The 24,805-nt window shown below is 35.4% G+C and overlaps 1 protein-coding gene across 2 annotated transcripts; it reads right to left on the reverse strand.

Annotated features, from left to right (window-relative positions):
- Positions 1 to 10,323: 10,323 nt before the first annotated feature.
- On the reverse strand, positions 10,324 to 13,349 carry LOC131048525 (pentatricopeptide repeat-containing protein At4g02750). 2 transcript variants are annotated; one of them, XM_057982496.2, is made up of 2 exons: positions 12,989 to 13,120; positions 10,324 to 12,891 (listed from the first exon to the last, which is right to left on the reverse strand). In XM_057982496.2, exon 2 carries the CDS (start codon positions 12,851 to 12,853, stop codon positions 11,096 to 11,098), a length of 1,758 nt encoding a protein of 585 aa, XP_057838479.2. In that variant the 5' UTR covers positions 12,854 to 12,891; positions 12,989 to 13,120; the 3' UTR covers positions 10,324 to 11,095. The 2 variants fall into 2 exon arrangements, with proteins under 2 accessions (XP_057838479.2, XP_057838478.2); XM_057982495.2 differs by having other exon boundaries at positions 10,324 to 13,349.
- Positions 13,350 to 24,805: the final 11,456 nt, after the last annotated feature.

Genomic DNA, 24,805 nt, shown 5'->3' on the forward strand with positions numbered 1-24,805 from the left:
ATCCCTAGGATTAACCAAATCAATCACTCCTATGTACTATAGATACATATCATAGATTAGCTCTATCTTAGCTATTACATATATAATGTATATCTAATCTTAAGGATTAGCGAGTTTCTATCAACTCAAGAATACATATCCTATACGTATCTCAATCGTTGCTTTAATAAGCATAATTAATCACATACATGAATCTAATCACAAGATTACAAATTTTCATCACTCAAGAATATATTTACACCAAGTAACACAATTCCTATCATAGCTTCAATTGAGCATGTGCAACATCATAATCTATATATAGCATATCAATATAAAAAGAGGTAGAATACTCATGTCTGGATTATAGCTACCATGCATTAAATCGATTCCTTCATTCATTGACGCTAGTTTCACAACATATCTACTAACGTAGACATTCCCAAGCTTTCCCCAATAGCAACTAGTCCACTTCCTAACAACCCTTGAACTATCTTCTTCTCACAATGAAGAACTTTGAAACAAAGAATGATAAGCAATGAAAAATATTATGGAGATGGATAACTGATGTAGAGCATCATGTAAAACCAACCAACCATCAAGGATCATGCTGATCCAATCATCTGAACAACATTTTAGAGGCATTTCTCATGTAACAACATACCTTATCATTGAATCAATAACAAATATGATAGGTTCCTCAATCTCATCAAAGATACTTACAACCTTTACATTCCATAAACTCAAACATTCAATCAATAACCTTCAATTAATCACAAAACTTTCAACATATCCATAAAAACTCATACCAATCAATCATGAGTCCATCCAATTCATGCTTCTAATCACCTTCCAAATTTGTCCCAGTTGTGATAGTTTTGATACCCCGCATTCTGTTATTAACATCTTCTGAACCAGACATTAGTTTGAAAATCTCTCTGGTGAAGACATAGATAATTAGTCTTTCTAAAACATATTCAAAAATTGTAAAGATCCAATAGTTTGTTAGAGATTTATGCCCTCTGCACCGAGACCATTTTGACTGTCATAGAAAAAACAAGAAATGTGAATGCTCAGTCCGCCTAGGGCATCAAATATCTTCCAAAATACAAATCCATTTGATATGAAATAAAATCCATATGAAAGCCCCTTTAATCTACTCTCAGAATAACTAAGATTTAGATTTTTCCCATGGTGAAAAGTTGCAATATGGTCAAACCCTTGCACACACCTCTGAAAATGAGGGTTTACAAACTGTTTTTACAAAAACTAACATAACTCATTCATTCCTTCATAAAAAAACATCAAACCAAAGCCAAAAGAAAGTTGACTCATTGCCCTAACTTTTCATAATAATTATACACCATTTCCAGGCCTTACATGGCCGTGCAAGGCCTGGAAAGAGAGAAGATAACTGTTTTAGGACTACAAAACAAAGGTTTTTGAATTCCCAATTTCAATCAAAATGTACTCCTTCTTTCTCTTTGGTTTGGGTCAACATTACATCATTTAAATAGTGATTCCCATCCTTGGGAACTCTCATAACTACCCTTTAACCGATTTATAACTCTTCATTTATGCATTTTACATCCTTATTACCCTTATTTGAGTCTTTTAACGCATTTTAGAACATTTCAACCTCATGAGGACCTTTTTGGATAATTTATGAAAAATGGCTTACATAGCCTTACATTATGATTTACAATGACTCAAATAGACCTTATAAGCTCAAAAATTATTTAAATTACTCATGAAATCACTCTTGACCTCATGGAACCTCTTGAAACTAGGTGCTCCTGCACCAATAACTAAGATGGAATGAGAGCAAAATGCAAGAGATGATATGATCTCTAAGCAATTAGACAAATGAGATGGGATGGAATTGAATGGAATACAATTCTCCCAAATCCTACTACAAAATATTCCTCTCATTCTCTCTCACACTAACACTACTTTTCAACAAATATGAGCACTGAGCAATGAGACTAACTAAATAAAATTGAAAACCAATGAGTGAGTGAATGAATGAGAATGAAAAATGAGTGCATAACCTCCACGTTCACTCATCTATTTATACTAATATTACGAGAAACCTAAGGCTATAATTAAGCTCACAAGGTTGCCACAATTCACATGCAAAATGACACCACTATGACTTAGCAACAACTCACTATCCTATAATTGACACATAAGAGTTCACTAAAAATGATACTATAAATCACCTCTTTACTAAGTCATGATAATTAATTACCATTGATTAATTACCTATCAAATAGAACTCAATTCCTATAAATAATACAAATGTTATTAACTAGGTCGATGCCTAGTTGATCTATTCACATTACCATTCTCTTATTAAAGGGTGTCGATAACACTTGACATATTAATATTTACGCGCTTTCCCCTTGGATAGCGCTTACACACATTCTCCCACTATAATATGGGGTCGAATAAGTCGAATATAATTAACTTGCACATACCTAATCAGTTTCAAGTTTCAACTTCTATCCTATTTAATATATTCCTATCGACCAAGTATCCCTATGTTTTCAATGTTCATCATCAATGTGGAATGGGTCGACATCATCCAAGGTGTCGATCCATTAGATTCACCACCTTACAAAGTGGAAGGGGGAGGGTTGATGTATGTATCGAGCTTTACAAACAACGCATGCATTTAACAAAGCAAAGGGAGAAGTGACAGTTTAACCACCGCACCACCCTCCTAAAGAGCAGGGTACGCCACCCTCCATGGTGGCCGCCGCTCCTCTTCGCTACTTCCCTCCCTCCGTGTAGAGGTCTAGGTGAATGGGAAAAGACCGAGTCAATCTGCAATGTGGGAAATCAAACATGCAGGTCGACAGGTATATATATATATATATATATATAATCTTTTATTCGATAATTCAAATAGTACTTATAATTATCGAATGATATATATAAATATTAATAGATACGGAAGCACAAAGATTAAGATCTATCAAAGAGATTTCAACCAACATTCCAAACAAGGATACTTAAACCAAGACATAACAACACTTCACTAATCATCACCAATACAAAACATCATCCAAACGACAGAAGACATCTTATTGGTACCCCAACTAGTCTAACTCAACTTGACCAACTAGGTTGTGAGTGTGTGATAGCTCAATAAGGCACATATGCAAGATTACCGAACCAAATTCTTCTCCTAAGTGGTACTCTTCCTCCCCTCTAGAGGATTGTTCATTTCCTGCATCCAACTCAACACATTACAACAATAGTCAGCTATTATTAAAACATCATATATTTCATCTTTAAATACTCAAAATATAAGAATGATTGCACATTCATTCATCCAATTTCCAAATATATTCAAAGTGTATTCATTTGCTTATAGTATTTTAATCAAAACAGATAAAAATAAATAGTAATTTCAAAATGGGGTGTAACAGTCTTCTCTTTGTTCAAGAGATTCTAAGCTAAGATGATTGACATGTTTACTTTTAAGAACAACACTGCTTCCATTAGTAAGGAAGTAATACTTCAAAAAATAAAATTTAACCATTCAAGCACATAAGATCGTACATAAACTTGAGCATTTCCTTCTAAACATGGACGTAATAATAAAAAGAATAAAAACTCCATAACGTTTAACCTCTTTTATTTGATTTGACAAAACTGTGGGAGGTATTTTTGCATGCCAAGATGTAAGAGTGAATTAGAGAACCTTAAACTTGGTGTGTTTAATCTCTATTAGTGGTGAATGGATGTATTTATGGATTTCCTCTATGTAACTAACATATGTGGGCACTTTTGAGAATGCTCTCTCTAAGTTTGTTTCCGTGGCTTTATATGAGAATTTTGTATACTTAGGCTGGGGCTTCTTGGAGATATTGGCAAGGATAAAGTTGCCATTGTTATGTAATAATTAAGAGCATTTTCTATGATAAGTGCAAGGGCTTCATGATATGCATCTATAGCAACGTGGGAGAAGCAAAGTAGTCCAAGAGACAAGAGTATTCCTTTGTGAAGAATGTTTACTATATTTATAGATGCTAAGTTTAGGGAATTCATTAAGTGTTGTAGCCATTTTTTCATCTTGTGTTTATTTGCCTATTAATCTTTCCTACAAGTCTATTTTGGTAGGTGAGATCAGTGCATTATGATACAACTATAATATTAATACGAGTGTTTAATATAACAAGGTGTTAAATCATAAGTTTATCGTAAAATATTTTTCTGGTACTATATTTGATGTTGTTAGGGTTTAGATTAGGAACCAAGAAAATAAATCTTCAAATTTGGACCAAACTAATACTAGTAACCTTCTCAAGTAATCACTATTTTTTTATGAATTGAGATCTTTAATAACCTATTTTGGATTGTTCCCTCTTTTTGGTAACTAGATATTTGACCTTATGTGTCCTTAGTGTGTTTTCCTTACTTCCAAATCACCTAAGTACTAGAGTATTTTGGGAAGATTTAAGTTTTTTTCTCTCCTTTCTAAGGACATTGAAGTATTGGGTATGTTTTACTTGGTGTAGTGTTGTAAATTGTAACCCCTTACAATTTCACACTCCTTTTTGGGCCATTTATTTAGTGTGCCTCGTTCTAGGTCTTTTCGAGCTTATTTTTTACTTATCTCGTCCAAACTGTCATCATATGCTCATTAGGTGGCATGATCCAATGTCTTAGGCCTATGCACTCTACAACCACCTTTAGTTTTTCCTATTTTGGTTGGACTATGGTGCCTAGATCCATAGTACTAGTGGAGCAGGTTTCCTAGTGCCATAGTCCCTCCAAAGGGGCCCAAAATCAAACATGTCGGTGTGCATATTCCTACCATATGTGATCTGATCCTAATATTTCAATATGACCATTGGAAGTTGGCCTAAATATGAAAAATACCTTGACAACCCTATATAAAGGCATCGTCTCTAATTAATTCAATTATCTTTCATAATCCACAACTCCAATTCAAGTAGATAATTCCTTCATATGAGAGAAGATCTGAGTACAAGGAGTATCAAGCTACAACAAGTTATCTTCAAGTATGTTTTCATCATGGATTTTGTTATGATTTGTCGTGTTATTGCATCAACACTTCAAGGAATTATCCAAGGATCATTACATCACCATCATTATCATCTTCAAAAAAAGTCTTGTCAATTCAACATTTCACTTCATATTTAACCTCTGCCCTACTAGGGTAAGCTCTCTTCTCTAATCATTCATAGTTGTAGTGCATGTTAATTCCTACCAAGGTTTGATTTAGGAAAGCCCCTATACAACACAACATTTTCCCTCTTTTTTATGTGCGAGTTATAGATTCGATAATCGAAATTTGTGGATTTGTAGAGAGAAGATTGAGATGAACAAGTTTAGATTTTGAATAGGCGAAAATCCCTAGACTATGGCGCTTAACTCTGTAGTCCTTCTAGTTTGACATAAATTTTGGAGGGAAAGTAGTTTCAAGGCTTCTAATACTAGATATGAACATCTCATGTGATTCGAACACCTATTGGACTATGGCACCTAGCTCCTCTAACCAACATTTTCAAGATCAGATTTTAGTGATAGGTTCTTCTCTACACACTATTTCTAGATCTATAATTTTGTGTTAGCTTTTTATTATGTATCTTTCTGTTTATATTGATTATTGTCAATTTTGCATCATTTAACCTAGTTCTTGTATCTTCAATTCAATCATAGATAATCATATCCAATCAACATTCAAAAGGGAATAATCAATCACAATTCTTATCTCTCCTTTAGAACTAAAGTTGGGCTTAATTAGTTGTTCCCCAATGAAAGAGTTTGGAAATGGTTCCTATTTTGCATTCTTATGCTAGAACCCCATTTTCTACCATTTCACTAATATCTTCTTTTCTAGGTACCTTTCTCCTTATTGTTGTGAGTTGTAGAGGGTTATAAGGTTACATTTATGTATCATGAATGCCCTTTGAATCCCATACCCTTCTAGAGGTCATTTTTTGTTCTTCTTGCAACCATGTGTCTAGTACTTCATCACTATTTGTACTAGTATTGTCACTATCCAACTCAATTTCTTCTTCACTATTTGGATCTCCTTCTTATGTGGTAGGAAATTTGGAAATGGAGTAGAGCTACCTAGATTTGTCTTCTACCTCTTTGTCCTGAGCAATTTCTTGTACATAGGCTCTATCCTCGTCATCACCTAGTGGGATTTGTACAATCCTATTTTAATCTACAAATAAAATTTCTTCTTTCCTTGAGACTACAATAGCTTTTTCATTTACAAACCACTTTATCCCTAGCAATGCCTTGAATGTATTAAATGGTTCTTTCGTTTCTACTAATTCAAATTTTTCCATTTGTTTTAGACCTTCGTTGTTATTTTCCACATTTTTCCATGTTCCCAATGTCTGCATACCAGACCCATCTACTAGACTAATATTGATTTGGGTTTTTACCAATTTAGGTTCCTACTAACTCCCAAGTAGTTGCCAATATGATGTTTATATTTTCTACTTGATCTACCATGGAATGTTTGATCTCCTGATTGCTCAAGTTTGTAGTATTAAGAGTGTCTTATTCTTTGAATCCTAGTCTTGAGTTATAATATAAACCTACATTTGCTTGGAATTTTGCTTATTCCAATAATTGCCTAGTTGCTTCAATTTAAATAACGTCTTTTTGTTGTGTTAAGGAGGCTAATTTCTTCAACATGTGTACCTCATCTTCTTAAAAACAAGTCATCTACTCATTCTATTGTTGTATAATAGTCTGCTTAGCCCTCTCTACCACCTTATCATGTTGTTGTTTGGAAGGCTAGAAGTGTCATAATCCGAACTTGATTAGATATTTAATTAAATTATTAATATTTTGGATATGATGTTAGATAATTAGAATAGTAATTAACATGTTGATTGCTGACTTTATATTTATTCTGACATATTGATGTAAAATTGAGTTTTTTTAGTTGACGATAGGTGTGAAGATGAGAATATGGCCCAGGCAGGGGTTACCTAGCTTTCCAAAAGTGGATGATATTATGGAATGACACACACACACGTAATTTAATATGAATGCATTTTTTTTATTGAAATAGCTAACCAAATGATGACTTTGTTGTGAAAAATACTCATTGTTTGATAGTTAAAAATATTTGCTTCCCTTGTTGATTTGAAATAAAGAAATGATAAGGAAAATAATTTTTTAAAAAAAATAGGTATATAAGATTTAATTTAAATAAAAATAATTATTGATGAAATTACAACTTTTATAGTGCTTTTTATCCCATATAAACAATATTATATTTTCTTATTTAAACTTATTCTTTTTCAACCTTTTGAAGTATCCTCAAGGAAAATAATAATTAAAATTAAAAAAAAAAAAAAAAAAACTCCACGGGAGAGGGAGGGCAATGGAGAGTACAAAAGAGAATTAATGGTAGAGAAAACCCACACCAAATATAGGAGAAGAAAAAAATTAATGGTGATGATCACTAGGGGAAGAGCACCAATAGCCATCATACCTAACTTCACACACCCATAGATTCTAAACGATATGTCGAATTTTGAATTTTTTTTTTTGGTTGTCTTCGTATGCGACTTAACTGCTTAAAGCTATTGATCTAGCTTTTGGGTAGTAACGATGCACGTTGTGGAATCAGTTATGCACACAAAGGTGAAAAGTACACATTTCAAAGGGTCGCATGATACCTAACTAAAGATGTTCCAGTAGCCGTCCACTCAAAATCACTAGTACTTGTAGACAAATGTCCCAATAGTTTTGCACAAATGTTTCAATAGTGGTGCACAAATGGGCCAATTATGAACAAAAAATGATCGGCTATTGTTACAAAACAAATTTATTAATGGTGTTTTCACTATGACGGTTATTGGGAGGTCACTATGACAATAAGATGACGACTATTAGAACTATGACGGCTATTGGTACTCTTCCCCTAGAGAAAGGCCATACCTCATCATACCATGCAGTAATTGCCTACAAAAGCTAGATGTTGTGCATTTAACACCATACCATGCAATAATTTCTTGTAAAAGTTTGATTCTTTGCATTTAACCACCATTATAATCTCGGTGGAATTGGAAGTAATAAAGAGGGTTTCGTGGGAGTATGTTTATAGAAGAGATCTTTCCATCAAAACCAAACTTTGTAACAAAAAGTAACTTACTTCCTATACCCTCCCAAATATTTTCTATATGACTTCCTTATGTCCCCATGGCCCATGCAATAATTTCCTCTAAAAGTTTTATTCTTTACATTTAACCACCATTATGATCTCGGTGGGATTGGAAGTAATAAAGGGGGTTCCGTGGGAGTATGTTTATAGAAGAGATCTTTCCATCAAAACCAAACTTTGTAACAAAAAGTAACTGACTTCCTATACCCTCACAAATGTTTTCTATCTGACTTCCTTATGTCCCCATGGCCCAAAAAAATTGCTAGCAGATGACTGGTTTATCTTTACCTCTTTCTGCCTGTGTGCAGTCATCCACGTGACCAACAAAATGCCTATTGCAACGAATGATTCTGATTATATCCGACTGATTCCTCTGCACACTGCCAATTACAGCAGCCTCTGCTCACATAGCCCAATCTCAGCAACTGCAGATCAATGACCAGCACATATTAATTGGCTCCTCACAAGAGCGATTCAAACCCTCACGTTTCACTTCTAAACTCTGCATATTTATCCTTCCCTACTTCAATAGCATATTTCTCTTCCTCACATCCACACACAGGAACAAACAAGTGCAATGATTTTAGATGCACCCGCAGGACCTCCCTACAGCTTTGATATCAATTGAAATATAAAATACAGAAAATAATAATAATCTAAAGTTTTCCATTGTTTTTTAAAATAAAATGCTGTACATGTATAGACTTAGAAAATGTAACAGAATAGAAACCTAGTATCTACAACTACCAAAACTAAAACTATTTCCTTCACATCCTGTTCAACTGTAACATTTTTTGCCCAAATTAACTTGTCTTTCGTAAGAGAGCTAAGATCACTATGTCCAGGTCAATCATTACTCTCGCGTCTCATAATTTTTAGCAGATTTTTTTCTTTCACTATTTTCGATGTGTTCTCTAGTATAAGGCCTATATTTTCATCGAGAATTGAAAAGCTACTTTTTAAAACTTCAATTGTTAGGCTTCACTGGTCATCTTTCCAGAGACTTCTCCCTCTTCTCCTTTCAACTTTCCTTTCTCTTTCCCATTCCCCCTTTAATTTCGTCGATCCCTGAAATCATGTGATTCTATTATCTTGGGAGTCGAGCCTCGTTTCCTCATCTCATTATTAGTTTAAGATTATGTATATCGAGGTTTAGGTTTCAGCAGAGTTGTGTAGTCTACTTTCCTTGTGGGCTAACGGGAGCTGAAGAATGAAACTTTCATGTTTCAATAATTTGGAATGACGATTTCAAGTTTTGCATTCTAGTGCAGTAAGTGTTGTCACCGATTGAAGATTTGAAAGGTTTAAAGTTTACAGATTTCGGGCAATATGCACATTTGAGAGTTCGAAAATAATGCATGGCAATGGGCAAATTGCCTATATATAATTTTGCAATGCCACACATAGCAGTTTCAGATTCTGCAAAAATAGAAATTAAGGTTTACATATATTAAAAGCAGTTCAAATATGAATCAAAAATTCTTTGAACTTGGCCTAATATGTTAATTACGAGACTTATCAATCCTGAAACTATCATAATAAACTATCAACTAAAATATAACTCCGAATTATATTTGTTACAGAAATAAAAAATTCCAAACCTCGTGAATCCTATAATCCATAAAAGGCCATGTTACACCTAGGATAAATGTCAGTTAAGAGGTTTTTATTGCTTATGTTCGCATAATAACCAGTGTAATGGATACATTCCATTTGTTACGAGCAATATCCATTGCAGTAGTATATTGAATAGTCAAAACATCTTTGCATAAATGCATCAGTCCCATGTTGCAAATGACTTCTCAATTTTGGATATAGATAAGTTGCAGCACTTTCCTAATTATGCCCAATCTCAGAACATCTCGTTGCAGCACTCATCTAGTTTAGAGAAGTTACCCCTCTACATAGTGTATCTCATCCATACAATCCAAGTCCAATGCTATCCATATGTTTAATATGCTCAGAAAATTTATTAGTGACTTAAATACAAACATATTAATATTCTTAAGATACAACCCTAGATAAAATTGGCAATTCTAAGAGTATGTATTGATAGTGTAGGTATCAAGTGGGAACTTGCAATGTTTTCTACAGTATCCAAGTATCCAGATTCAACATAATCTACACTGTTTTTCCAGAAAGTAATTAATGATTCTATCCAAGTATCCAGGTTCAACATAATTTACACTGTTTTTCCATTAAGTAATGAAAGATTCTTTCTCCATAATACAATATGTAATTCCTTGAAGTTTAGGATAAGTTGGCAATGAGAATATTTAGCGGCTGCCCTTGGGTGCTAGGATTTATTTCCTAACCATTTCATAAAAGTTCTGCGCCGAAAAGAAATATAGCCATTTTGCATAGCCGATGCATGTTACCACTATAAATGATCGCAGGGGAAGTGGATTTTTCCTTCAAGCAATGAAAGATTCTTTCTCCAGAATACAATATGTAATTCCTTGATGTACGGGGTGACATTTCATGAGAATATTTAGCGGCTGCCATTACTTTTGTTTGGGTGCTAGAATTTACTTCCTAACCGTTCATAAAATTTCTGTGCCGAATACAAATATAGCCATATTGCATGGCTAATGCACATTACCATTATAGTTTATCATAGGAAAGCTGGATAATAGTAATGGGCACCTCATTCTGTAATTAGGCGGAATAGATGAAAAAAAGGTACAGCTGTATGTATTTGAATATGCTCGCTGGAAGACGAGTACCTCTCCTTTAACCATGCTAGAATTCATTCAAAACAAGTTATATATATGAGCTTTATCATCCTTGTCAATACCAGTGATCCGCACAAGATCGAGTCCATTTTCCCAGCTTCCAACTCAAATGATGGAAAATGATGGTACTAATTTTAGTTTTCCAACAGGGAGAACCAAGCATGTGGTGGCTACATGCCGTATTCATTGGTGCATAAATAGTCAATATTTATTTGCGGATTACAACAAATGTATGTACGTTATTTTGTACCTCAATCCAGCTGCAGCCCGGCTGCTTTTCCACACCCCTTTCCTTCATCATCTTCCTCACTTTTGATACATCACCCCACTTACCAGCTGCAGCATAAATATTTGACAGTAGGACATATGGTCCAGAATTGTGGGGTTCCAATTTAAATAAGGTGTGTGCTACCCTCTCGGCAATATCAGCATTCCCGTGAACTCTGCAAGCTGCGAGCAATGCTCCCCACACAACAGCATCTGCTTGAACTTCTGCAGGCATCCTGCCGATAAAATCCTCTGCCTCGTTGAGGAGACCAGATCGACCAAGAAGATCAACCATAGATGCGTAGTGCTCTACTCTTGGCGTGATCGAATAATCCCTGCTCATTGACACAAACAACTGCCAACCTTCCTCCACCAAACCTGCATGACTACAAGCACACAGGACACCTACAAAAGTGACATCATTTGGCTTGATGCCTATGCTCTCCAATTGCTTAAACAGTTGAAGGCCCTCCACGGCATGCCCATTCTGTGCGTTGCCTACAATGATTGCATTCCATGAAATAACATCACGCTCAGGCATTGTATTGAATACTAACCGAGAATCCTCCATGCTCCCACATTTAGCATACATAGTTATAAGGGAGTTTGCCAAAGGGATATCCACGAAAGTGCCTGTCTTCATTATATACTGATGGATCTGCTTACCCTCTCCCAGAGCTGCTAGGTTCGCACATGCACTTAATATGCTTGTAAAGCTAGAGCAATCTGGCTTAACTTTTGACTCTATCATTTGAGAGAAAAGACTATAGGCTTCTTCATAAAATCCATTCTGTTCATAACCTGCAATCAGTGCATTCCATGAAATCACATTTCGTTCTTGCATTTCGTCAAACAGTTGACGTGCATCCTCCAGTCTTCGGTTTTGAGCATATCCTGCTATCATTGCATTACATGACACAACATCTGACAGAGGCATTCTGTCAAACAAGTAACGTGCTTCATCTACCCTGCCAGTCTGACTATACCCTGTAATCACTGAATTCCATGAAACTACATCCTTTTGCGGCATTTCGTCAAACAATTTCCGAGCGTCATCAATTCTCCCAGCCTGAACGTACACCATAATCATGGAGTTCCATGAAACCACATTCCTTTCAGGCATCCTGTCAAACAGATTGCGTGCAACCTCTAATCTCCCATTTTGGGCATAGCCAGAAATCATCAGAGTCCACGAGGTAATATTTTTCATTGCTTCAGGCATTTGCTCGAACAATCTGCATGCATCATCTACTCTACCATTCTGCACATATCCTGTTATCATAGCATTCCAAGAAATCTCATTTCGTCCGGGAATTGTATCAAACAGACTGCGGGCATCATCGACTCTCCTACATTGAGCATAACCCGTGATCATTGTATTCCATGATACAGTGTCTCGTTTAGGCATTTTGTCAAACAGTTCCCTTGCCGTGTCAATCCTCCCATTTCGAGCATACCCAGATATCATCAAGTTCCAAGTATATATATCTGGTTGAGGTATTTGATCGAAAAGCTCACGTGCATCTTCGATTCTATCACTCTGGGTATATCCCCTAATGACTGTGTTCCAGGAGACATTGTCTCTTTTGGGCATTCTGTCAAATAGGCAACAGGCTTCATCCAATCTTCCATTGTGCATATAGGCTGCAATCATTGAATTCCAGGAAACTACATCTCGTTGAGGCATTATATCAAACATTTGTCGCGCATCTTCCAATAATCCATTCCGAGCATATCCTGTGATGACAGAGTTCCAAGTTACTAGATCTGGTTCAGGCATTTTGTCAAACATTAAGCGCGCATCTGACACTCGCCCACTCCGAAAAAGACTTACAAGTTTGTTATTCCATGAACGCCGATCCACGCTCAGCTTTCTCTTCTTCAAATTACAACTACTCGGATTACAGGTGTGAAAAGGTTGCTTATGATCAAAACTCCACAAACATGGAGTTGGATGACGTTTGAGCATTACAAGTGCTTCACTACAGGCAGAGCAAAGTCTACTCTCCAGTACCTTCATCCACTTCACCCAACTACTAAAACCCTACATTAAAATTATTCTGGTTGAATTTCCCTAACAGTTTGTAAATGATATAAATGGGTTAAATTCGAAGTTCAAGATATTTAGACTCGTTATAAGTGAAGAGCTTCCCTCTTCTGTTTGCTGTGATCAGTGCGCAAGGCATGTTATATTTTGAAAAATTTATGTAGAAGAGGTATTATATTATTATTATGTAATTAAAAATATTATATGACTAGTATTTATATAAAAGAAGGTGTAATAGTTATGTCAATAGTAAAATATATTATAGGATAGAGATTCGGAATTGTAGAATGTGTCTTAATTAGTGATAACTATTTATAATATAAGCGAAATGATAAGATTGAATGTAAATTAATTTGAAACTTTAAGTTGTACAAAATGTTGTTACAATATTAAATGTGTTTATAGTCTATGAAAATTATTATATTAAGAAATTGATTAAATTGAATACATTTGTTGTTGATTGTTGATATATCTTCTAATATTACATAAACATTCATGAAAATGATATTGCTATTATTAAAATACTTACAAAAATAAAATTACTAAAAAATTAAAGCAAAAAACTTTCAATTGGTTTTCTAAATTTACAAACTTTAAGCTTATTTATAATTTTGTTAATTATTAATTAATTTTAAAATCTATCAAAACAATTGCATGACTAAAAGAACTTTAAAATGTTGTTTTTTAATAGTTGTTCTTTATTATTTCTCAATATATTTTCTTTATTTTCTTTTTTTTTAACTTTCCCTTTCATCTTCCTTTAAGTTTCTTTCATATTTTAATTTAATAGTGGGTTAGTGTTTACTATTTTTGAATATTTTCTCTATCATTTGTTTTCAACTTTCCTTTTTATTTTATTTTAAGTTTCTTTTAACAACATGAATTTGAAGAAAAGTCTTGTAGAGTTGTAGAATAGGGGTGACTCAAAATTGTAAACAACACTAACTATAGTCACATAAATCTATCCATTTAATTAAATGAATATTTACTATTTATTTGATTAATAAACCCACTAGCCAGTCGTTTTGTAAGCGGTTTATATGCTTTGGACTTTTTTATGTCTTACCTTAATTTCCTATGTTAAAGGTTTCGGGTCCTGAAAACTTGTTTTTCTTAATTAATCAAAACAACATGAATTTGAAAAAAAGTCTTGTAGAGTTGTAGAATAGGGGTGACTCAAAATTGTAAACAACACTAATTGTAGTCACATAAATCAGTCCATTTAATTAAATGAATATTTACTATTTATTTGATTAATAAACCCACTAGCCAACAGTTAATTAAATTAACATTTAATTATTCCTCCTCAACCATTCTCCTATTAATTAAATAAACTATTCAATTTATTTTAATTAATTCATTACACCAAATTCACAATCAATTAAATGAATAAATCCTATTTATTTAATTTAATCCCCTTTCCTCTTTTAAATAAATAATTAAAACATTTATTTAAAATCATTAAACCCCCCTTCCCCTCCCACCCACTTGCATTCTCCTACAAATGCAAGTTGCAACCACAAGTTGAAACAAATTAATTTTATTTTAATTTAAATCATATTTTCTCCCACCCACCAAACCCACTTGCAATCCTAAATCCCCTTCTAGCCACTTTCTAATCATTCCTAATCAGCCTAATCCATCCCCTAAATATTGTCACATTCCTAAGCAACTTGAAGTCACTTTTCAAAGACTCCAAAGTCTTTGAAAAACATTTAATTCTTTATGTGTTCAACAAGCTAACCTCTAAAGTCTTCCAAACCACTAATGGCTCTTACATGACCATTAATGACTCTTACATAACCATTTATGGTTAAATCCACTTGCCCCCATGGTTAGAGACTTCAGCTCTAACTCAACCCTCATTTAACCCATGGGTCTCTTCAAGCATTTATTGTTTTGACCATGGTTATCCTCACTAACTCTTGCACAAGAGTTTATCCATTGGATAAAGGCATTATTTATTGGATAAAGGCTTTATTCATTCAACTCAACATTAACCTTACCTCCCAAGTTAACCCTCAAGCCATGTCAAGCATTTAATGTGTATTCCCTCTCCTCTCAACCCATCTCTTTTTGACATTTGTCATCTTGGAATTGGGTTGAAAGCTATTACATGGATCATAAAACCATCAATCATAGCCCTTATTGAGATTACTCAATCTCAACCATCCATTGCTCCATTTTACCTATAAATAGAGCTCACATTCCTCATTTTCAAATCCTCAACCGTCAAGCTCATCTTAAGCACATCTATAATCCTAAAAACTTGTATGCATCTAACTTATAGTGAATTTTAGAAAGCATTTAGCATAATCATTTCACATTGTCATTTTGGGCTAAAATTAATCTTAGTTAATTACATAATATAATTTTTAGTTAATTACATAATATCTCATATTTAGTTTGTTTTACACTTGCATTTGCATAGTTTAAAGCATTTACAATCTTGAACCTCCATAAGACATCCAGAATAGTGCAAAAAGCTCCTGAGACCTACACTCATTTGGGAATTTGGAGAGAAGAGGAACAAGGGAGGAGAAGCTACAAGCATGGTGGAAGGCATTTGGAGATGCCTTGTTGCATTTATTTTCATTGTTAAATGTTCTATTTTGCTTTTAGTGTCTCTCTTGATATGCTTGCTTAGGATAGTGTTTGATTTATGATTTTCTAACACTAACAATTGGTTTCTTGCTTGTTTGTGTGTGTTTGTCATCCTAACCATCCTTTTTGCAAAGCATCATTTGGTGAACCCGATGTGAATCGAAGACGCAACCTCCCGATATCTTTTTTTTTTGAAAACTACTAACTTTTGCATGTTTTAATTGACACACAGGTCGCACTTTAGCGCCTTTGAAAGTGGGTACTTTAGCGCTATTGTTCCTAATAACAGTGCTATTGTCTCTCAACTAGCGCTATTGTCCTTCTTTTAGCGCTATTGACCATTAAATAGTGCTACCGTATCTATTTTTAGCGCTTTCAGCTCGTTGTTTGACAAAATTAATTCTATCTGACAGAGTTCTTTTAGCGCTTTTGTTTCTTTTTTTAGCACATTTGCACTTATTTTAGAGTTTTCATTTGTTATTTAGCACTTTCATGTTAAATAGCACTTTTGTTTTCACACAGTAGCACTATTGTAACAAAGAGTTGTAAAAAAGGCTTTTTGTAACCGAAAAATCAGAATTTAGGCTTCTAGAAGCCCACGATAATCATTTTTGGCTAATTGTTTATCTCTTTGTGCAGGTTTTTAAATTAGATTAGGAAGTAAATTTACTTTTTTTACTAACTTTTTCAAAGTTGGCTTAAAAATGAATTCACTTTTTATTTTAGTTTAAATAAACTTCACATTTCTTTTTGGGTATAAAATGAATCACACATTTTGTTTGGGCTCATAAAAAGAATCTTATTTGTCAAAGGTAAAAAAAACCACAATTTCAAAACCCAACAAAATTTCTTCTTTGCAAGATAGGAGCAAAATCTTTATTTTGGTGCTTAAAATCAACAACACAAATTTCATTTCTTGCATCAAACTTAAAAGAAATCACAATCCACACTTCGTTTTGGGAAAAATTTAAAAAGAACAAACCATTTTTCCTTCAAGTTCAAAGCAATTTTTACTTCAAGCAAACACGTGTTCTCAATTCAGTTGACCGGGATTTCAAATTCTTAGACTACAAAACATTTTGCCTTTGAAGTTAAAAAGAACACCATGATTGTTGGAGCAACATCTCCAAATAGCTAGATCACATTGCAATGAAAATCAGTTAAAAAGAACAAGTATTTTCAGTGATTGGCACACTTGTGCAAAGTTTGTCGAGTGGTCCTACTTCTAACACACACTATCCTCTCCCTTAGCTTTCGTGGTCCTAGGTGCAAGAGAAAAGTGTTGGTAACACTCAAAATTTTATCTTTTTAAGAGAGGCCTGCCAAGAGACACATCACTCTTGGGAACGACCTCGTTGTTGGCATTTTGATGATGTTTTGATTGGCATTGATGGACACACACTTTCTTGATGTATGAGTTATGACTCAACCGGTAATTGTTCCAACCAGTATTGTGTATTATTGAATGTATAGTCTTTAGAATCAGTATTTTGCAGAAGATGTTTACTGGTCACAGATTGACTGAAGAACTCAAGTGGTATGGAGACCCCAAGCGGTTCGAGGATCACAAGCGGTTTGAGGATCCCGAGCAGTACGAAGGACCCAAGCAGTAGTTAACTTTTGATCGGAACACTTTGATCTACCAATCTTCATTTTTTGTCAACCGATAATCAGTATATTGTGTTAACATGTATTACTCTGTGATGAGTTACCAACTAGTATTTCTATAATGTGTGATGAGTTATCATCCACCAACACTTTGGTGGTGATTTTGTGTCATGTTACCAAATGTGTCTAGATGCATTGAACTTAGGAACTTGTAATCTAATCCTATTAGACCGACATGAAATCAGATTCCTTTATAAGGACATCATGTCTAGGGTTTGCATGTATGAGATAGAGTATGAGAGATGTGTGATAGAAAAGGTTATGTGTGATCATTGTAGAGAAGATGAAGTCTGTGTGAAGAGTTAGAGTGTGGAGATATTAAAGACTGAAGTAATGCTGAAATGCATTAACAATGAGCTATCAAGGATCTAACCAAGCATACTGTGCTAGTATCTAGATCACTCACTTGTTGATTATTAATATCTTTGACAAGTCTGAAACCCTTAACTGAGTAGGCCCAACAAAGCCTTTGTAAATCCTCTAACAAGGTGGTTCACAACTGTGGATTTAAAATCGTTTAACAAGGTAGTCTTTAACAAGACTTATCTCCTTTAACAGAGATTTAGATTCCTAACAGGATCTGTTTGGGTGACGAACATTGTATGACCTTAACCGGTCTGGTTTCTATTTTGCAGATAGTTACTCATAAGTTTTTGCTCACCGTGGTTTTTCCCATTTGGGTTTCCACATCAAATATCTTGTGTTATGGTGATTGTGTTTTTGTGGGTGAATTCTTTATTTGCTATTTGGTTTGCATTTATCTTAACCGGTTTATTAGTGAATCTGTTGCACCGGTTATTTGCTAAACTGTTTAAGACTTTGAGTACAGTATTTTTTTGTATACTAATTCACCCCCCCTCCCCCTCTTAGTATCAATTGGTATCAGAGCCAACTTTTCTATAAGTCTAACCACTTGGAAGGAGATATGGGGGAATACATTGTGAGGGAACTTACTCATCGTCTCACTCAGACTGAGAGAGCCTATGATGAACTCAAAGTCAAGTAAAAAGCCTCTTTGGCCAAAAGAAGAGAGCATGCTGAGAAACTGATGGAACTTACTAAAAATAGTTCTTCTGATGAAGCAGATATGGATGCCCTAGTTAAAGAAGTTGAAAAAATGAATGAATCTAAAGCCAACCTGAGAAAGGAGTTGGAAGGACTGCCTATCAGAATGTGTCAGGAGCTTGAGAACAGAACGAAAGTTGAAGATCTGGTAAAAGACAAAGATCATGAGATCTCCAAGCTAAAGCAAGAAATCAGTAGCCTTACCGCTCATATCCAAGAGAGTAAAGTGGAAAAAGAAGAAATGCAAGGTGAACTAAACATGGCTATTTCTGAGAATGCGACCTTGATGGAATTCAATGCTGCTATCTCCAAGGAACTTACTGAGCCAAAGGAGATACTTGCCAAATTCAATAAGAGTACTGTTAAGCTAGAACAAAAGCTGGAATTGACAAAACCGGTAAAGAATACCACTGGACTTGGTTTCTCTAGGTATGAGGAAGGTGAGACCTCTGGAACAAAAGTTGAAGTATCAAAGAAGCAACCAACATCCAAGGATAAAGGTAAGCAAAAATTTAAACTTGTTTTCTTTAATTGTCTCAAAGAAGGACATACTGCTAATGTGTGTAGAAGCAAGGCCTACAACAATTTTCCTTATTTTCTAAACAATAAGCCTAGATCCAATAGATTCAATGGAAACTATTATGCATGCAACAAGTTTGGGCATAGAGAATTTGAATGCAGGTTTGTTTTGCACAACACTAGGAAACATCCTCCAAGGACTCAAGGAGTTATCCCAGAACCTTCTGTGAACTGGAATCCCAACCGGTACAATACCTATGACCATTAGTCAGGTGGTTATCAAGCGGCATTTGGTTGGAGAGCAACTTGTTTGATCTATCGTGGTAGCGGTCACACTGCTGTAACATGCAGAAGAAATAATGGAAGTATGAATAATGGACCATGGAGAACCCCTGGAATGGTATGCTATCATTGCAACAAATCGGGACACACTGCCAGAACTTGCAAACTAAGAAAGAACCTAACGGATGATATACCAATCACTCTAGAAGGGAAGATTGATGTTGAAACCGTTCAAGCGGGAATGAATAAAACTTGGAAAAAGAAACCTGAAGAAGTGTCACAGGATGAACCGATTTCTGCACCTAGTGTGGAAGTCTCTGAACCGACAAACTGAGCTTCAGAAAATCTTAGGGGGAACATATTGGTGAAATGTTTTGAACTCCCAGTTTATATCGATAAAGACCTTAACCGGTATATGTTACCTGTCAATCGACACAAGACTGGAAGCAGTAAAAGGCAAAATTAGGGTTTGTGCCCTAACGGTCATGCATTTATTATGGTAGGTGAAAAGTTTGTTTAAAAGGATTTTGATCATCATTTTCACTTTTTTTTTTCGAGCGAAGAATTTTCAAGAGCAAAGTGACAAAGAGCGATTCGTCTAGAAATTCAAAGTGAATTCAAAAATCTTGCAAAGGAATCCAGAGATCATTTTCAATCTATCAAGTGAAGAACACTAAGTGGCAATTTAGCAACCGAAGTGGTGTATTGTGAGTGACATTGGCAAACCCTAAATTTCAAATTGTGAAGGTATTTCTCAAATTTCTCTCTTATCATGGCTTCTGCATCGCACTCTAGTTCTAGTGCACCTGTAGATTCAGCTGAATTTATTCAAAGGAAAATGAAATACAATGCCCTATCCCAAATACCCGTCAGAGTAATTATTGAGGAAGATATTTCAGGGTATATTGACTATAAATTGAAAGACCTAGGATCCCTAGTGAATCATTCCCAGCTAGGCCTATTCTGTGGGGATGATAAGAAGATCAAACTAGAGTACAGTGTTCTTGAGAAGATGAAATTGCATAATGCGGTATATTTTCTGGAAGAATTCACAGAAGATCATATCCGCAACATCCTCAGCAGAGTACATGGTGATAAGATGTACCTCGAGCACATGCATGACACCACACCAAAGGCAATTCATGTCATCATCGGTTTCTGCAATATTGGAGAGGTATCAACACTAAGGAAGGTCACCAAGGCTGAAATGACTAAGCTCACCGGTTCTCTGAGCGACCAACGGGCGATGACTGTCATAACCATGAAAGATGATTTGGTAAAGTATGCTTGCATGGTGATTGGTTACCGGATATTCTATGCTAGCAGAATGAATTTTGTCCCCACTGCTGCGGTGAATGCCGCTTACAGAATGATTAAGGAAGATACTACATTTGATCTATGTACCTGTCTATAGAAGCAATTGCTATTGAACCTGAAGTCCATCAAACAAGACAATGCTCTAAGGTTCAGGTTTGGACAACTTTTGGTTGGTTTATTCTTCTACTTTTAAGGTTATTTCCCTGGAGTAGGTGATGTGCAATGGTCTACTAACCTACCGGTCTTTAGACAAATCAAGGAAAGTCTACAAATAGTGGGAACTAGATATCCTGAGGTTCTTAACAAGTATTTTGATGAACTAAAGCGGAAAATGAGCCAGAGAATGTGGATATCAGATGATATTGTGAAGAAGTATAAAGATGACATCTGCTTCACAATAAAGGTAGATGAATGCATAATGGAAGTGGTGGAACTGAGAAAGGAAGTTGTTGAACCTATGGGTTATGAAGTGGTGAATGACATGTTGATCGGGTATGCCTCTACCCTACTTGCCTCACCACTGGATGCTAAGAAAAAGAGAACTGATACCTGCATGGAGAGGGTCACACTAGTTGAAGAACCAAAAGGATAAAGCAGTGCCATTGGTATCTGCACCGGTTACCTCTGCCAGCCCAAAAGTGACCAAGCGGTCACCTGCTAAGAAGAAACCTGAGGTTATTCATGCTAAAGTCTTTGAGAGGAAGCAGAAAACCAAAACCAGCTCACCGGAGTCAGAGGACACTGAACCGGAAATTCAACCAAAGAAGACAAGGCAATCAAGCAAGAAAATGAAATCTACCAATAATGTTCCTACAACTTCAACACCAGTGAATATAGATATTTCCTCTTATAAGCCAATGGCACATTGTCAAAGGACTATTAAGAATATTAAGAGGAAAGTGCTTGATGATTTAAAGGAGTATTTTGATGATTTTACTGATAATGAGAAAGAAGAAGTAGAATAGGAAATCATTAAATATTTATGTGTTAATGATTGGTCAACATCTGAGATTAGATCGGTTACAACAAATTCTTTATATAATTCTTTAGCTAATAAATGGTGCATTGCCATTGAGAAAGAAAACGAGATTGGGGAGAAAATTTTTGCACAATACTTTCCTGATGCTTCTAATTCAAAATTATTTGAGATAATGGCTAAGAACAAAGGTCTCTTCTTCATGAGAAGGAGAAGACTCAGACTGCTAGAAGGCAGAGCTTCTGAAGTGGAGAAGGACACACATTTACATGCTAAAGTTGTTGTTAGGTTACACCAAGTGTCTGAGGCCAATATGAAGGCTAAACAAGAACCTGGCCTATCATCAGGTAAACCATATGAAGTATTTAACAATGAAGGTGAAAGAGAGACAGAGCAAATGGATCCTATTGATGTGGATGCATTAGATGTTGAGGATGTCACTCCTAACAAAGAACATGCAGAGAAAGAAAAACAGGACAAAGAAAAAGCAGAGAGAGAGAAACGAGACAAGGAAAAGGCTGATAAAGAGAAAGAGAAGAAAGAGCAAGCGGAAAAAGCAAGGCAAGAAGAAATCAAGAGAAAAGAGGAAGAGAAAAAGAAAGAGGAAAAGAAAAGGAAAGAAGAAGAGAAGAGGAAAGAAGAGGAGAAGAGAAAAGAAGAGGAGAAGAGGAAAGAAGAGGAGAAGAATAAAGAAGAAGACAAGAGGAAAGAAGAAGAGAAGAAGAAGGAGGACGAGAAGAAAAAGCAGGAAGAGGAGAAGAAGAAGGAAGAACTGAAGAAGAAACAAGAAGAGGAGCAAACGAAGAAAGAAGAGGATAAGAAAAGAGCAGAAAAGGAGAAGGAAGCAGAGAAAAACAAACAAGCGGAGACTCCTAGGCAACTAGTGGGCAAGCCAAACAGGTTGACACCACCAGTCTTATTGACCTTCAATCTGCAGATGAGTCTGAGCTGCTTCATAGCATAAAACTTGCACAGGAGAGACTGGAAGCATTGTGGAGGAAAAAGGAACAAGATGTCATTCAAACTGTGATTGACACCCTTACCAGTCTGATTCCTAGTACTAACCTCCCCAGTACCAATTCCTCTCTGTCCAAGCTCAAAATTCTTTGTACCATAGTGGAGGATCAGGTACAATGCTTAGAAGATGATGTTGAAGCCACTGCAAAGAAGAACCATGAAAAGGCACTCAATGCTACCTTAGTCAAGAAAATGAATGAGTTGTGGTCACAACTTTTGAAACAACAGAAGGATATTAGTGTTGCTATGGATGAGGGAAAATTACTATTGAGTAAAATCTGCCAACCCCATCTATTTTGTGATGATGTGCTTAAACAAAAAGATAAAGTCTAATTGGAGTTACAGGCATATATAAGCAACTTCAAGATGCCATATGATTCATTCACTACATATGGGAAAACAATTCATTAGTATCAGCTTTAGACTGCCAGAATGGAATCAGAAATCTACAACCGGACCAGAGATTTGCAGGAGCTTCAACTGGTCGTATTGCCAAGACTGCAGATTCTTCAGAAATGTTTTCTCAATCTGGAAGCCATCACGATAACTCAAGAAATGAGTACCATTGATGCAATGGAAGAACTGGTATTCCAGATGTAGACTGAAAGTGAGATTTCTACCTCATTACTTGAGTCATGGACATTGGCCATGAAAACTTTTATGCAGGACTTTAAATCTGTTTTTGATAAGTTTCATTCCTTATTGTCATGAACATTTACTATTTTTATATATAAGGAAAACAAGGGTTATTCTGCATTACTTTGTCATTATTGGCAAAGGGGGAGTAGTATACAGTAAAATTTTGGTGAATGTTACCATTTCATGTACTTTCATGTTACCACTTTGGGGGAGTAGTGTATATTGTAATTTTTGCAAAAAGGGATAGTGTATATGCTTAGGGGGAGTAATTTTGATTATCGCATTTTTTGTTGTAAAAACACTTAGATGTCAAAATTTTCCTAAGTGTTGCCATCAATGCCAAAGGGGGAGATTTTTGGCATTTTGATGATGTTTTGATTGTCATTGATGGACACAGTCTTTCCTGATGATGGACACACACTTTCTTGATATATGAGTTATGACTCAACCGGTAATTGTTCCAACTGATATTGTGTATTATTGAATGTATAGTCTTTAGACTATCGATATTTTGCAGAAGATGTTTACCGGTCATAGATTGACTGAAGAACTCAAGCGGTATGGAGACCCCAAGCGGTTCAAGGATCACAAGCGGTTTGAGGATCCCAAGCGATACAAAGGACCCAAGCGATAGTTAACTTTTGATCGGAACACTTTGATCTACCAGTCTTCATTTTTGTCAACCGATAATCGGTATATTGTGTTAACTGGTATTACTTTGTGATGAGTTCCCAACCGGTATTTCTATAATGTGTGATGAGTTATCATCCACCGACACTTTGGCAGTGATTTTGTGTCATGTTACCAAATGTGTCTAGATGCACTGAACCTAGGAACTTGTAATCTAATCCTACTGGACTGACATGAAATAGGATTCCTTTGTAAGGACATCATGTGTAGGGTTTGCATGTATAAGACCACGTATGAGAGATGCGTGATGGAAGAGGTTATGTGCGATCATTGTAGAGAAGACTAAGTCTGTGTGAAGAGTTAGAGTGTGGAGATATTGAAGACTGAAGTAATGCCGAAATGCATTAACAATGAGCTATCAAGGATCTAACCAAGCATACTGTGCTAGTATCTAGATCATTCACTTGTTGATTACTAATATCTTTGACAATTCTAAAACCCTTAACCAGGTAGGCCTAGCAAAGCCTTTGTAAATCCTCTAACAAGGTGGTTCACAATTGTGGATCTAAAATCCTTTAACAAGGTAGTCTTTAACAAGACTTATCTCCTAACAGAGATTTAGATTCCTAACAGGATCTATTCTAGTGAAGAACATTATATGACCTTAACCAGTCTGGTTTCTATTCTGTGGATAGTTACTCGTGAGTTTCTGCTCACCATGGTTTTTCCCATTTGGGTTTCCACATCAAATATCTTGTGTTATGGTGATTGTGCTTTTGTGGGTGAATGCTTTATTTTCTATTTGGTTTGCATTTATCTTAACCAGTTTATTAGTGAATATGTTGCACCAGTTATCTGCTAAACTGTTTAAGACTTTGAGTACAATA

Source organism: Cryptomeria japonica, chromosome 2, assembly GCF_030272615.1.
Source record: "Cryptomeria japonica chromosome 2, Sugi_1.0, whole genome shotgun sequence".
Lineage (NCBI taxonomy): Eukaryota > Viridiplantae > Streptophyta > Pinopsida > Cupressales > Cupressaceae > Cryptomeria > Cryptomeria japonica.

What these genes read in the sequence shown, in the direction of transcription:
- LOC131048525 (XM_057982495.2), bottom strand. Translation starts at nt 13,174, where the DNA reads ATGAAGGTACTGGAGAGTAGACTTTGCTCTGCCTGTAGTGAAGCACTT.